Source organism: Aristolochia californica, unplaced genomic scaffold, assembly GCF_029961685.1.
Source record: "Aristolochia californica isolate CCGP_79_NKW_82.1479 unplaced genomic scaffold, dmAriCali1.0.hap1 SCAF_4, whole genome shotgun sequence".
Taxonomy (NCBI): Eukaryota; Viridiplantae; Streptophyta; class Magnoliopsida; order Piperales; family Aristolochiaceae; genus Aristolochia; species Aristolochia californica.
In genome coordinates, this window is record NW_027182103.1 from 4,812,762 (window position 1) to 4,826,123 (window position 13,362).

Consider the following 13,362-nt stretch of genomic DNA (forward strand, 5'->3'; position numbering starts at 1 on the left):
TTAGTGTACCTCTCGGTCAGCACCGGTTCAAGTCGATGAACGGCAGCTTGGACTCACAGAAGTCCGTCACTCCCTGTCAGCCGTAAACTGAAAGACAAAGCTCCAGAGACATCGTTCCATTCTTTAGCGATATTCTTCCATCGTACTTCGGAACATGTCAGCCAGCTTGTTTCTGTGCAAAAGTTTCTGAAATTTCCATAGAGTTTGTTTTTCTGTGTCTTTCTTAACGTCTGTTTCCTCATTTCCCGTTTATTTGTTCTTTCAGGAGGTCATCGATCAACAGACCGCCTACTCCCGATGGTGACGAAGAACCGGAGCAAGAGCTCACACTTCAAGAAATTATTAATATTAAGGTACTTTTTCTGTAACGGTTTCTGAATCTTTCGATTTTGGAAGACTGTAGTCCTCTCGTTAATGTTTATAGGATCGGATAAATTGAGGTTTGCCCTGCTCGTTACTACATAAATTGACTGTTGTTTTCCATATTCGAAAATATTTTTACGTTTTGGAAATCGATTTGAAGGGCCGGTTAAAAGGGCAATAGACAAAATAGACAAGTAGAGGTAAAGGTTGCTTTATTTCTTAATCTACCATGAAGAAGAAGCCAGCCTAAGGTTCTCCCATAATTCTGGTAGCTCTTGTATCTTCTCCTGTTTTCTTTTCTTGCTTCGCTTATTCGACTCACATGTTTTTACCTTCTTTACCTGAAAGAAGAAGAGAAGATTATCAATTGGTCTGATGCATCTCCTTTTCCAAAATGCAAGATGATTAACTTCTGATAGCTGGTATTTCTGCATTCCTAGTCCCAAGATTTATGAGTTATTGATTCATGTGGTAATTGTCCTACTTATGAACCTTTTGCCTTGAAGAATTTTTAAACTAAGTTTATGCGGCATCACTCATTTGTATCGCTGATCATCAGTTCATGGCTCAGATTGAGGGATTCAGGTTCTGTCAAAAGTCATGGGTTGTCTTTCACGAGCAATGTTGTATACCTTGAGTTAATAAAAAAAAATTCTTTTTTGAAATAATAAAAAAAGGAAGATATATGAAGCACTCTTCCTTGTCCAACTATGAGATGTCATAATTTCTGGATTATCAATTTCCATTTACTTGCTGAATCAAATAATAAGTAGCACAAATCTGTTCTGTTGCCCTTGCTAAACTTTGTGATTTCTGCATCTTACTTGCTTGGTTCTATTAGTTAATTGAAAGTGGAGAAAAGGAAAAACTGAAGGAGCTTTTAAGGGAAAGGCTCATTGAATGTGGCTGGCGGGATGAAATGAAAGCTCTGTGCAGGTTTCCGCTACTTCTCTCTATGTTTCTTTTTCTTTTCAAATCTCATAATTCTTAAAAGGATTTGTTATACTTGTGAGGAAATTGAGGATGCTTCTTGTGTCAGTGGGCACTTACCCACTGAGGAATCAGGTTTAGTAGTTCTAAAACAAGATGAAACTTTGTTTATGAAACTAAAGTTGTTTAGTGGCAGTACATTTTGCTGCACTTTAGCAGCTCATTATACTGTTCTTGAATTCCTCTTCTATTTTATGGGTCCTTTATGTGGGAACATTTATATATTCTAGCAACAACAATTTCAGAAATGTTGGACCTTTGCTCGATGCTTTTTGTTCCTGGGCCTGAATTGTGTAAAATACTCGGCTAGTATGTGAATCTATCATCTAAAACCTCTTGACATATTATCTAACATATTTGCCAATCATTTTCTAGTCACATAGATGGCTGTTACTGCCATGAATTCCTAAGAGATAGTGCCATGCTTTCAGAGTGGCTTTACTTACAGAGAACAATGTAATGGACCTTTTCCTTGGAGAGACCAGAAACTACTCCTAGCTGGTGCTGTTAGGTTGTATTTGCTTTTTCTGTCCCAGAGTCGCTTGGCTCCATATCCGAAGGAGTTTTGTCTCTTTTATCCTCATCAGATATTATTAATGAGATTCCCTACCTTGATGACCTCTTGTAGCTTAGTTAAGAGGGGCATCAATATGCCTTTAAGAATAGCTTAGTTAAGGAGGACAATGTGACAGACTTTGCTTGAAGGGTTTAGGAAGTAGTTTTGGTTGGTGTTAGTGTTCTGCTTGAGGATATTGACTTTTGCTGTTCCCAAAGCTGCTGCAGTCTGTAAAGTCTACCCTCCCCCACGTAAAATTGAATTAAGATTCCCTACCTCTGCTGACCTCTTGAAGCCCAGGAGCAGATCTTGTGTGACCTTAGGATGTCAGAAAATTCGTGGATTGGAACTACTCAAGGCATGACTCTTGATGTCTTGTGCACAAACTTTAAAGTCAGGAGCTTGGAGAAGGTGCTGTCATGAATTTCTTAGCATCACTGACATGATCAATAGACAAAAAAGGAAACAATAAAAGAGATTGAAGCAAATTTGTTGGGTCTTTTCATTCCTAATGAATCGAGGATCAAGTATATGGTAAACTGACTTTTTTCTTGTTGGGGACATTTATTAGTTTCTTGAGTTTATACTGCATATTGACTAGACGGACCTATTTTCCAATTGTCTTAGGGGACTTACAGAAGAGCTTTTTTTTTTTTTTTTTTGAATGTTGAGTACACATGCATGCTACACCCCTTTCTCTTGGTAAGAATTGAAGCGAAGATCTCACACATGATATGGTTATTAATCCAAAGGCCCAATCAACTAAAGAGGCATTTTAACTGTTAGAATTGTTCCTCTATAATTCTGTGAGCCGACCACAGATAATGGTATTTTCTGTTGTTTGGTCCTTGTTCAATATCTGCCCATGTTTTGACTTTTAGGGCGTTTACCAAGAAAAAAGGGAGAAATAATGTTACCGTTGACGACCTTGTACATGTGATCACGCCAAAGGGCAGGGGTGAGTAATGGTACCTCTCTTTTTGTGTGCTGGATTAACAAATTATCCAACACTTACATTTGTATTAAACATCTGAATGGTTAGCCTCTGATTATGCTTTCTTCTACTTTTGTGTGCTTAATGTGTTCAGCGTCGATACCAGATTCGGTTAAGGCTGAATTATTACAACAGATCCGGTCTTTTCTTGTGTCAGCTGCCATTTGATCACTTCCTGGTGATGAAACTCACACTCTCTACTTGGGTGCTTTAGCACATTATAAGGATTTGGTCGAATATCAGTTGTCTCTCTGTATTTTATGCTATTGTATTTTGTTGTTAAAAATATAAGACCATTTTGATATTTCTGAAACAGTGACATGGTCTAACCGGGGCATGTTGCATAGTCTCTAGTAACTCATCTAACAAAAGTGTAATATTAGGTTGAAGTAAGAAAAAAAGCAAAAGCTGGGGAACTCTTTTAACTTTGAAATTTGTGGTGGGAAAGTATCTTGGAGGTTAGGGGCGTGAGTAACTTTGAAAAGAAGTGTGAACACAAATGACTTTTCTAAGGAAGAAAAAATGGTGCAATTACCTCTTTCTGCAATTCATATGGTTGGTTGTTTATTATTTTGGAAGTATGACAAATCCATCATATCCAGCTCTTAGGTGAATGTGGTAGAGAAAATGATATCAACTTATATAAATTGGAAAAATCTCTCCAATGTTTTATGAAATAAGATGATAAAAGATTGCAATATTATATTTTCTTTTGAGAAAATTGGCAATCATATATTTATGTGCAAACTCGTAGGTCTACTTAGTGCTCTTTTTAGGAATTATTGGTAATTTGTTCCAACGAGTATTGAAGTTTCTCATTTCTGTAAGACGCATCTTACTGGAGATTCGTTGCTGAAAATTGGGCCTTTTCCAGGGTAAAGTAGTTGTCCCTCGCCCTTTTCCAATCCAACCAAATGGGGTGGAGTGTACATCCATTGGTTAATAGTTTCATTGGTGGATTACCCTCTCCCACTTAAGTAGAAAAAAAGACAAGTTTGTGTTCTCCCAAGGGGTGGCACCCGTTTGAGCTCGACTCAAAAAAAGCTTTGCTCAGTTTAGTTTATATTTGAGTACGGCTTGAGCTCAAACTTGAAATAAGGCTCGTTAAGTATAAAAAAATTTCAAACTCGGCTTATTAGCCCTTGAGCTGACTCGTTAGCATATTTATTTAACAAAAACATACTTTACTCTAATTACTTTCGTCAATTCTCTCTTTAGTTGCTTGATAGTTGTTCTTATTTACCTCAAACCTCAAAGACGATTAATCATTCAAACTCTTTTGGGTCCCTCAATATCTAATGTTGTTATTTGCCAATGGAATAAATACTATTGATAGAGGTATTTTTTCTTTCTTTTAGGTCTATTAAGGTATTTATTATATATTAGTATGCTCCATTGCAAAGTCTTAGACTCTTTTGTGATACCTTGTAGTTTAATGGTACCAAGGTCATCACAATATTTTTTATTTATTTATTTAATTTTATTTTTATTTCTGGGCCCGAGCTCAATTTCAATTTTAGGCTCAAGACAGAGCTCAAGTTCTTAGTATTCATATCAAGCCAAGCTCGAACATATGCTGGTTCCTTGCGCCCCTTTTTATATTCATAGGAAAAAAAGGGGAATAAGGAGATTTTGAATATCATTTTCTTTTCTTTTTTTCCTTTTTTCTTTTTGTTGTGGGGTGTTCATTGCCCTTGTATTGTGCAACTTTTGCTTGGTGGTGGTAGAGTAGTCCATGACTCCAACGGAAGAAGGATGAAACATTGTTTTAATAGGGGTTTTTCCCCGCATAAGAAAGGGTTTGTACCCTATCTTTCGGCACCTTTGGGAGGAATACAGGGTGGGGGTGGGTGTCGACTTTCTCCTCTTGCCTTCTTGGGTGCACCTCGGGATTTATTAATTTATTTTCAACTAATCAAATAATAATCATAAGAATTACATAAAATAAGATATTATTTATTATAAATATTTTATCAGAAAAAATATATTTTGTTGTAATATAATTTTAACAATATTTGCTAGATAGTATAAAATCTATAAATGATATTATTTTATATATTAATATTATCTATTTATGTTTTATAGTATATTTATTTTTTGAAATTGATGATAAATGATCATTACCACCAGCCGAGGAATCTACGTTCAATAAGCTCAATCGTGAAGACAATAGAGGTTAGGCAAGAGACAAGAGACAAGAGACAAGCGACAAACCCCTTTCTTTTTTCATGTCTTGCTCATATTCTATACGGCTTATGGTAGGATCCGGCCTGTACTGCACGCATCCGCTGGGTCGCCTGCCTGTGGCTTTCTAACGAAGCTGGAAGCCTGAAACTCAAGAATGGAGTCGCATGAAGAATCTCTGAAAGCAGCTTCAGTGGAGGTCTCTCGGCAATTCAAATCTCTGATCGATGCAGACGACATTGAGTCCATCAAACAATTTCAAAACCTCATGTTCGCCTCTCTCTCTCTTTCTCTCTCTTTCTCTCCCGATTATTTTCCATCGCCTTATCTTTCTTTCACCGTTGCAGTTCAGAGGCTGGCCAAGGAGACTTTCATTTTTATTTTTATTTTGAAACTGCGTCTCTGGTTGGACTCTTAGGCCTGAATTGCATCGCTGGAATAAATGAAAAATATCATGGTTTGGATTCTTTCACATCAAAGTCAATTGATTTCGTTTTGGCTAAGTGGGTTTTTTGTCCGATTTAACGCAAGTTATAATAAGCCGTTGCGAACGTCTTAGCTGTTTATAGATATTAATTAGTCTATTCTAGCATATAGTTGGGAACCTGGCGACTGATGTTAGGTTGAACAAAAAAATAGACAATTCCAAAATTCTGATCAATTGTTAGTAAACTCTGTCGAAAAGTTTTTTTATTGTAAAACCTAGAAATATTGAAGAAAAAACTATCAATATTTTCTCTCTCTTATTAACTTTTGGTGAAGAGGGAATTCAAGGGGTTAGTAAAACCTTCAATTTTGGTTTAGATGTATGTTGATTCCGGTGATGTTGCCTGTGCAGTGTTGAGAGCATAGAATTTTGTAGTTAAACCCTCTCTCTGGAAGTTAGATCATAAAGAAGCTTCTGAGATGTTTGTCGTTTTCTATAACTGCTGCTTGCTGTGGTGCATATGTTTTATCTCAAATTTTGGCAGATATTAAAAATTGGAACAATATTAACTCTAAGACCTTAATTTAGCTTATCTTGTCAATTTTGGTTTTTGAACCTCTTAAGACCTTTAACACTTGTACACTTTGCATTGTCCTAGTTTTCGTGAGTACTTTCTAAATGCAATCCTCTTTTGAGTTCATTGATGTCTGTGTTAGAGTAAGGACTTTGTGATATTGTTATTGAAAGCTAAATATCACAGTGGTTTCTGTTTGATCTTTTTTATCTTTTGAACCTTTTATTCTAAAAGATCTTGATCTTTTGTTTGTTCTATTTACCTGATTCCTATTGTGCAGCTTGGGGAGGCTTCAAGATAGCAATGCAGTGCTCTCACATTTTAACGACTACTCAGAACAGTGTTATGCAGCTGTTTCTGGTGAAATAGCCAAAAATGTACGTCTTGTGAAGTCTATGAAGTTGGACCTGGACTACATATTTCAGAAATTGAGGTAAATGTTTTTTGATAATTGGGTTCTTTATGATTCTATGCGAAGGTTAAGAGGCGATCATGTCAAATCTTGGTGGGTTAGTCAAATTATGTGTCATTTGATGGGAGAAACTTTAGAACATTACAGGTAGGAGCTAGATTGATGGTGATGCACCAATGTTAGAGGGTTAGCCAAACAAATCCAGCAGCTGTCCAGTGAGATTTATTGAATCAGGAATTACTTCGGATTGTTATATTAGTTTTTACAACCTTGACCAACAGGATATCTCTCATGCTTGTCTCGTATTCACAAGTTGTAGTTTCCAGTTGCTGGTTTACTATAGAAACATTCATCTAATGGTCTTTATGGTTTTATGATGCATTTCCGACCACTATTTTCCATTTCGTAAATCCTGCCTAGCTCAAGCATTGACTAGATTATATAAATTAATCTGTTCCTTGTAGTCATAAAAAATGGAGCTTCAGCTTACCTGCCTCTGGGTTTCTCTCAGTGTTTTTGTGAAGAATACTGTTTAGGAATTTCCCCCGATTGAGTTGATTGTAATTTTGGTTCTTTTTACTGTAATTGCAGAAACATGAAGGCAAAAATTTCAGCGACTTACCCAGATGCATTTTCGGATGATTCTGTATCAACAATACTGGACCAAAGACCAGATCTGGAAATGCCTCATCAATAGTGGAGTCCACATAGGTTTTTATCAGTTATGCTTGTACATCTTACTAAAAAATTGTTACTCATATTTGTCCAGTTGGTATCTTCTCCATGGCAACACTTATGCTCTTTGGTCTTTGGTATATTATGAGAGGTAATTTTTATCTTTGGTTTTTTGTGAGAGACAATTTTCTCCTTAGTTTATTGCGAGTGAGGCAGCTTTCCGTTTGGTGTATTCTAAGGGTCCGTTTGGAACCCCTCGAAAAGAAAAAAAATGGAAAAGAAGAATTTGATCATTATTATTTTCAAAAAATAGTTAGTGAAAATGGGATAATAATCAAATTCTCCTTTTTACTAACTATTTTTGGAAATAATAATGGTCAAATTCTCCTTTGTTTTTCTTTTCTCTTTCCATGGGATTTTCTTCTACCGGGAAAGTGAGTTTTCCTAGTATAACATTGTAATCAGACAAGTAATATTGAACTTGAACTTTCTTTAAAGGTAACAGTCTCCCACTTGAAAACATGTTCAGCTCCTTAGAATTACTAAGCTCACTGCATCTACAAGTGCCACATTAAGTGGCTGTGTACATTTATAAGAATCTTTGCACTAGTTGAACTTCTTATGAGCTAGGGAAAGTCACAAATATTAGGCAAAACGGGGAAATGATATTCCATTTTAAGGATGTGATTATCTGAGACTTATTCCTTTACCCACTTTATTGTCTGTTTATTTATCTAATTAACAAGTAAACGCATAATTGTGTGAATAAATACATAAGTAAAATTTCTAAAATCTAATATATAAAATCCTGGTAAATTTATAAAATAACATAAAACATTATATAATGAAGTTATCATTAAATAGACATTCTTTAGATCAAGCGATCTGCTACTCAAAGAGAGATTTTTTTTACTACATTTTAAAGTATAAAGGTATTCCTCTCTTTATTCGAGCAATTGGGAACTCCTGTACAAAATAACCTTTAAAAATATGATATTTGAAGAGAAAATAGAAGAGGAAAAAGGAGAAAAGGAGACTTGGGAGAAGAGCAACCTTGTTGCCTTGGGGAGTCTTTTTAATTAAGGTTTAAGTGATATTTTATAAAGGAACAAAAATGCCCGTTAATACTCAAAATTACTTGTCTCCTAAAATATATGTCTAAATTGAATGAAAATTAAACCATAGATAAAATAAAACATTGTCTATCTAACAACCTTACTGTAAGAAAAAAGTGTAATATAAGAAATAACCAAAAAACCCCTAAACTGGTATTTTAATACTTTCCCTCAAACTGGAGAATAGATATCAAACAATCCTAGTTTGTCACTGATGGGTACATGTTCACATCTTCCCAAAAGCTTGCTACATATATCTCCCAACTGGTCTAAAGATTTTACGTACGGAGTTATCACCTTCCTTTGCATAATTGTGTCTCCAATAAAGTGACAATCAACCTCTCTATGTTTCATTCTCGTATGGATTACAGGTTTGCTGGCAATAAAAACGGCTACTTGGTTATTACAAATCATAACCATATGTTCAGGTAACATAAAACTAAATTCAGGAATAACAGACTTAATTCACATAAGCTCACTAACTGTCTGAGTCATTGCTCGATACTCGGCCTTTGCACTAGATCTAGCCACAACTGTCTGTTGTTTACTTTTCCAGGTTACCTGGTTGCCTCCAACAAAACAATAGTAGCCAAACATAGAACATATATCCATCTTACACGTAACATAATCAACATCAAAATACCTAAGTAATCAACTTTTCTATTTTGAGTATACAAAAGACCTTTTCCAGTGCCCTTCAAGTACTTTTAAAATCCTCTAAACAACTTTTAAATGGACTTTTTGAGGATTTTCCATGAACTAGCTCATAACTCCCACACCAAATGAGATATTTGACCTAGTAACTGAAGCATAGATCAGTTTACCTACTAACCATCGGTATTGAGTTTTATCAAGTGTAGGACCCTGTTTGTTATGCAGATTATAATTAACTTTCATGGGGGATTCTATAGGTTTAACACCTAATAAACCATACTCCTATATTTTCTCTGAAAAATAACAAGACCACTCTTGTTACTGTCAGAGTGGTTCCGTCCACTCTTGTTAGAGTTTGTGGTCTGAGTTAGGTACTTAGCTTTCTGCACCTTAAACAGCTAGTCTTTTCGGGTTGTATTGGCTAGGTATTTGACTCAGAAATCCGAAGTTAAACGAGCTTGGGCAAGTAATTCTAGGATGGGTGACCTCCTGGGAAGTATTTTTGCTTAGGACTTTAACATGGTATTAGAACTAGGCAAGCCACGGCCCACGTTCGTATCCCGTGAGAAGCGGCTCCAGAATGGGTGTCAGTGTAGTTCCGTCCACTCTTGTTAGAGTTTGTGGTCTGAGTTAGGTACTTGGCTTTCCGCACCTTAAACGGCTAGTCTTTTCGAGTTGTATTGGCTGAGTATCTAACTCAGAACTCCAAAGTTAAGCAAGCTTGGTTAAGAGTAATTCTAGGATGGGTAGAAGTACTCTTGCCTAGGACTTTAATAATTACGAGCAACATCAATGTCATCATGATCATCGTCAGATAACACAATGTCATTTACATAGACAACCAAGACTACCACACCAGTCTTCTTTTAAGTAGGAACATGGAATGATGACAATGGCTCCTACAGAACCCAAATTATAGTACCACAACACTAAAATTTTCACACAAAAGCTATAGACTGTTTAATTTCGTAAATAGCCTTTTACAACTTACATATTTTTCCTATCTCCCCTTGAGCAACTTACCCAAGAGGTTGCTCCATATAGACTTCCTCATGTAGATCACCATGTAGAAGACATTTTTCACATCAAGTTGAAAGAGAGGCCAACCCTTATTAACAACCACATAGATTAAGATACGTTATGAAGTAAGTTGGGTCACATGAGAGAATGTCTCAAAGACATCAACATCAAAAGTCTATGTATACCCTTTCGCCATCGATCATGCTTTGAACCATTCAATAGAACTATCGGCATTATATTTGATAGTATATGATACGAACCATGCCAACCAGTGACGAAACCCGATACCAAATCTGGTAATCGTCCCCAAGACCTTTCAAGTTTGGATGGAAACCGCTACATGTTGCTTAGCAAAGCAAAAACCTTGGTGTAGTGAAGACGCTACAAACGGGGATCGAAATCCGTTTGATAAGTCGATTTAAACGCCACAGGAAAACCCTGATAAGTTCAAAAAAGTTCCTCAAGAACTCAAGAAGAATAAATATCAATTATGAATAAAATCAAAGGTCCAAAATCCGAGTACTAGTCCCCTATTTATAGTGGAGGACTTCGAAAACCCTAATTACATTCAATTAAAGGAAATATAAGGTATCTTAACGTAAATAGAAAAAAACTAATATATTCCCATGTGATCTTCCAAGATTTAGTTGCCAATTCGTGGATATCCTTGTGGATTCCACGAGATCTTCTAACCACATGTCTTCTAGGGTGAATTGCCAACTCGTGGGTATCCTTGTGGGTCCCACGAGATCTTCTAACCACATGCGCTTCCTCAATGCACTATGGCTGTTGGACTTTCTTCTGGAACAATTTTTATGAGTGAAACTAACCTTTGTTCCCCTTCTGTAGTGACCACGCTCTCTTCTTGTTGTATAACTCTCTGGACTAAGTTATTCAGCATTTCTTTGAACCTTTTAGCTCGTGCCCTCGTCACTGAACCAATTGGAACTTGAGTTGGTTCATGAGTATTTCGTGTAGGCTCGATGTCCTTATCAGTATAAACCCAATGACACCCCATAATAGTTGTTCCTATAGGTGGATCAAATAGACGCCATGTTCCTTGAGACACCCATGCACTCATCTCATCATCCATAGCCTGTTTCCATTTCGGAGACCACAAGGCTTCTTGCATTGAACGAAGTACATAGGAAGTAGACAATAACATAGGAAAGAACTTGAAGGATGGGAAAAAATCAAAAGACAGATATTTGGATATCGGATGAGAAGTACAAGATTGTTTACCTTTTTGTAGACTAATGGGCAAAGTCCAAATTAAAGAAAACAAAATCTGTAGGTAATGAGGAAGCTGATGGATCATGAGAAGAGAGTTTTATAAAGGTAACTGTTGGAGGCGTTGCAGGAGCACGAGAACAATGGTTGTAAGCACAGAGAGACAATGAAGAACTCGATAAAGCTGGTACATCCAAAATCGCAATAGGAATAAGACTGTTTGAAGGAGACTCATATGAGAACCCCTTATAAATCATTTTAAATTTATAAAAGCCTTTAGATAATTCAAAACACGAAAATGGATGACTTTGGAACCTGATTTGAACAAGAGACCTAGTGGCATTTTTTTCATCCCATATGAGTTGATGAGGAAGAGCCCATTGATGTCTTCAAACTTCCAACTTTGCTTAACTTTTGAGTAGCCAATTAAAACCTATACAATGTTAGATTCTAGGGCTTCATATCTAAAGGAAGTTATGGTAAAAGAGGAGGATAAGAGAAAATCAGAAGAAGAGGAAAGAAGAGAAAGCTTTAAAGGAGAGGGTTTCACACACACATACACAAAGCTCGTTATGTGTGCCTCTCCCTCTTAATATATATTTATAGGTGAGGGTTAGAAACCTTAGTACAATTGAAAGAAAAGAGAGACTGAAAGTCCTACAAAATTAAAAGTAGTGTCACTCATCTACATAATAACAAAATATACCACCAATCCCTTAGTTTTGAGGGGATTTTTGAAGAGAACTTTAGGGAGCCTTTTGAGGAGATAAGTGAATTGTTGGAAGAATTTCACTTTGCTGAAATCTCGCTGGGAAAATTAAGTTCCTGAAATCATCATAAAGAACTTGCATCCTATTGAAAAATTTCCTCAAAGTTGCAACAAATAGATCACTTTTGCATTCAACTTGTTGCATTTTAAATTTGTTGTAAATACGAGATTCAAAAGCTCTCATCCAAACATCAAAGCGGTGACACCAATAAAGGTATTAAAATCAATTCTTTCTTTCATCTACAAAGGCATTTTGGGTGATCAAATCGAAGGACTTGACACAAAAGACAATTTTGTTTAGATGTATACTTATCTTCTCCTCTTTGACAATTGATTAGTTGTTATGAGGATTGTTTTGTTAAAAATGGATGGATTCCTTGCTTGTTCAAAATTTTGCAAGTTCTATTGTTGTAGAACCTTTTTAGCACAACTCTAATGATTCTACCAAATTTCCTATCCTTTCTTCTCTAAGTACTTTTATTTTAAAATCCTAATTTTTATCACCCCACCTTTCATATGAATTCATCAACCTATTGAGCCTTGTATATGAAATTTAATATCACAAGGAAAGAATCAAACCACTTATACAAACACCTTATTACTAATATTGAATTCGAAAGTTATACGCTTTCGAATTTAATTATTCACTCTGATGGACAAAAATTCTTCTACTATTCTAATCATCCTTCAAATTGTGTTTTATAATTCTTTTATTTTAATCCTCCACTTAGAGATGCCCTTCTTGTATCTAATTGTTTAACCTTCAAGTTGTTAATCACCAAAATAGTTGGAGCAACCTCCATAATGAGAAGTGATAAAATCAAGAATGGTAAGGAAAAATGAAACAAAAAGGTAGAAGAAAACAAGATAACATGGTTTAGGAAAGTTCCCTACATGCACTCTATGTGATTCCCTTAAACGACCACAGCATACCAAGTTACAATAATGTCTTATTGTTATGGGGACATGTGACATCACAATAATGGCTCAAATTCACAGCATACCAAGTTACAACCTTAACATGCCCCCTTAAACTCATGATAGTGGGATCACGCATGAGTTGGCCTTCAATTAGGTTGTGTCATTCATGTCCAAAAGCTTTAGTGAAAATATTGTTTTTCTATGGGAATGAAGATTAGCCCTAGTTCTTTTTGTTGTGAGACATTCATAGACAAAATAAATCTATCTCAATATGTTTAGTGATCTAATAGAACACAAGATTAATTGTAATGGTAGAACACTCTTATTGCCATAGAAAGTCTTCAGACTTCTTCCTTGTCCAACAATGGATGAACAACCTAACAACTTTTGAGTCATGCCTTTGGATTAAGGCGATCCACTGATGACCCTAGTGTCAATCGACACCGTTGATGTTTTCACAAAAAAACCCAAGAAAATC

General features: G+C 35.9%; 2 protein-coding genes across 2 annotated transcripts; both read left to right on the top strand.

Moving 5' to 3' along the window:
- LOC137963884 (transcription and mRNA export factor ENY2-like) lies at positions 1-3,421 on the top strand. Its single transcript, XM_068811110.1, has 5 exons — positions 1-156; positions 266-353; positions 1,205-1,299; positions 2,791-2,867; positions 2,998-3,421. Coding segments are annotated over exons 1-5 (336 nt in total). The 5' UTR covers positions 1-154; the 3' UTR covers positions 3,072-3,421.
- Positions 3,422-5,114: 1,693 nt separating this feature from the next.
- Positions 5,115-7,407, top strand: LOC137963902 (kxDL motif-containing protein LO9-177-like). Its single transcript, XM_068811133.1, has 3 exons — positions 5,115-5,357; positions 6,369-6,521; positions 7,092-7,407. Exons 1-3 carry the CDS (start codon positions 5,245-5,247, stop codon positions 7,195-7,197), a joined length of 372 nt encoding a protein of 123 aa, XP_068667234.1. The 5' UTR covers positions 5,115-5,244; the 3' UTR covers positions 7,198-7,407.
- The last annotated feature ends 5,955 nt before the right edge of the window (positions 7,408-13,362 follow it).

Bases quoted from the DNA above. Each gene is read 5' to 3' on its own strand.
- LOC137963902 (XM_068811133.1), top strand. From the start codon at position 5,245: ATGGAGTCGCATGAAGAATCTCTGAAAGCAGCTTCAGTGGAGGTCTCT. The intron at 5,358-6,368 runs GTTCGCCTCTCT...CCTATTGTGCAG, and splicing joins AAACAATTTCAAAACCTCAT to CTTGGGGAGGCTTCAAGATA. The intron at 6,522-7,091 runs GTAAATGTTTTT...CTGTAATTGCAG, and splicing joins TACATATTTCAGAAATTGAG to AAACATGAAGGCAAAAATTT.
- LOC137963884 (XM_068811110.1), top strand. The intron at 354-1,204 runs GTACTTTTTCTG...TGGTTCTATTAG, and splicing joins AAGAAATTATTAATATTAAG to TTAATTGAAAGTGGAGAAAA. The intron at 2,868-2,997 runs GTGAGTAATGGT...TAATGTGTTCAG, and splicing joins GATCACGCCAAAGGGCAGGG to CGTCGATACCAGATTCGGTT.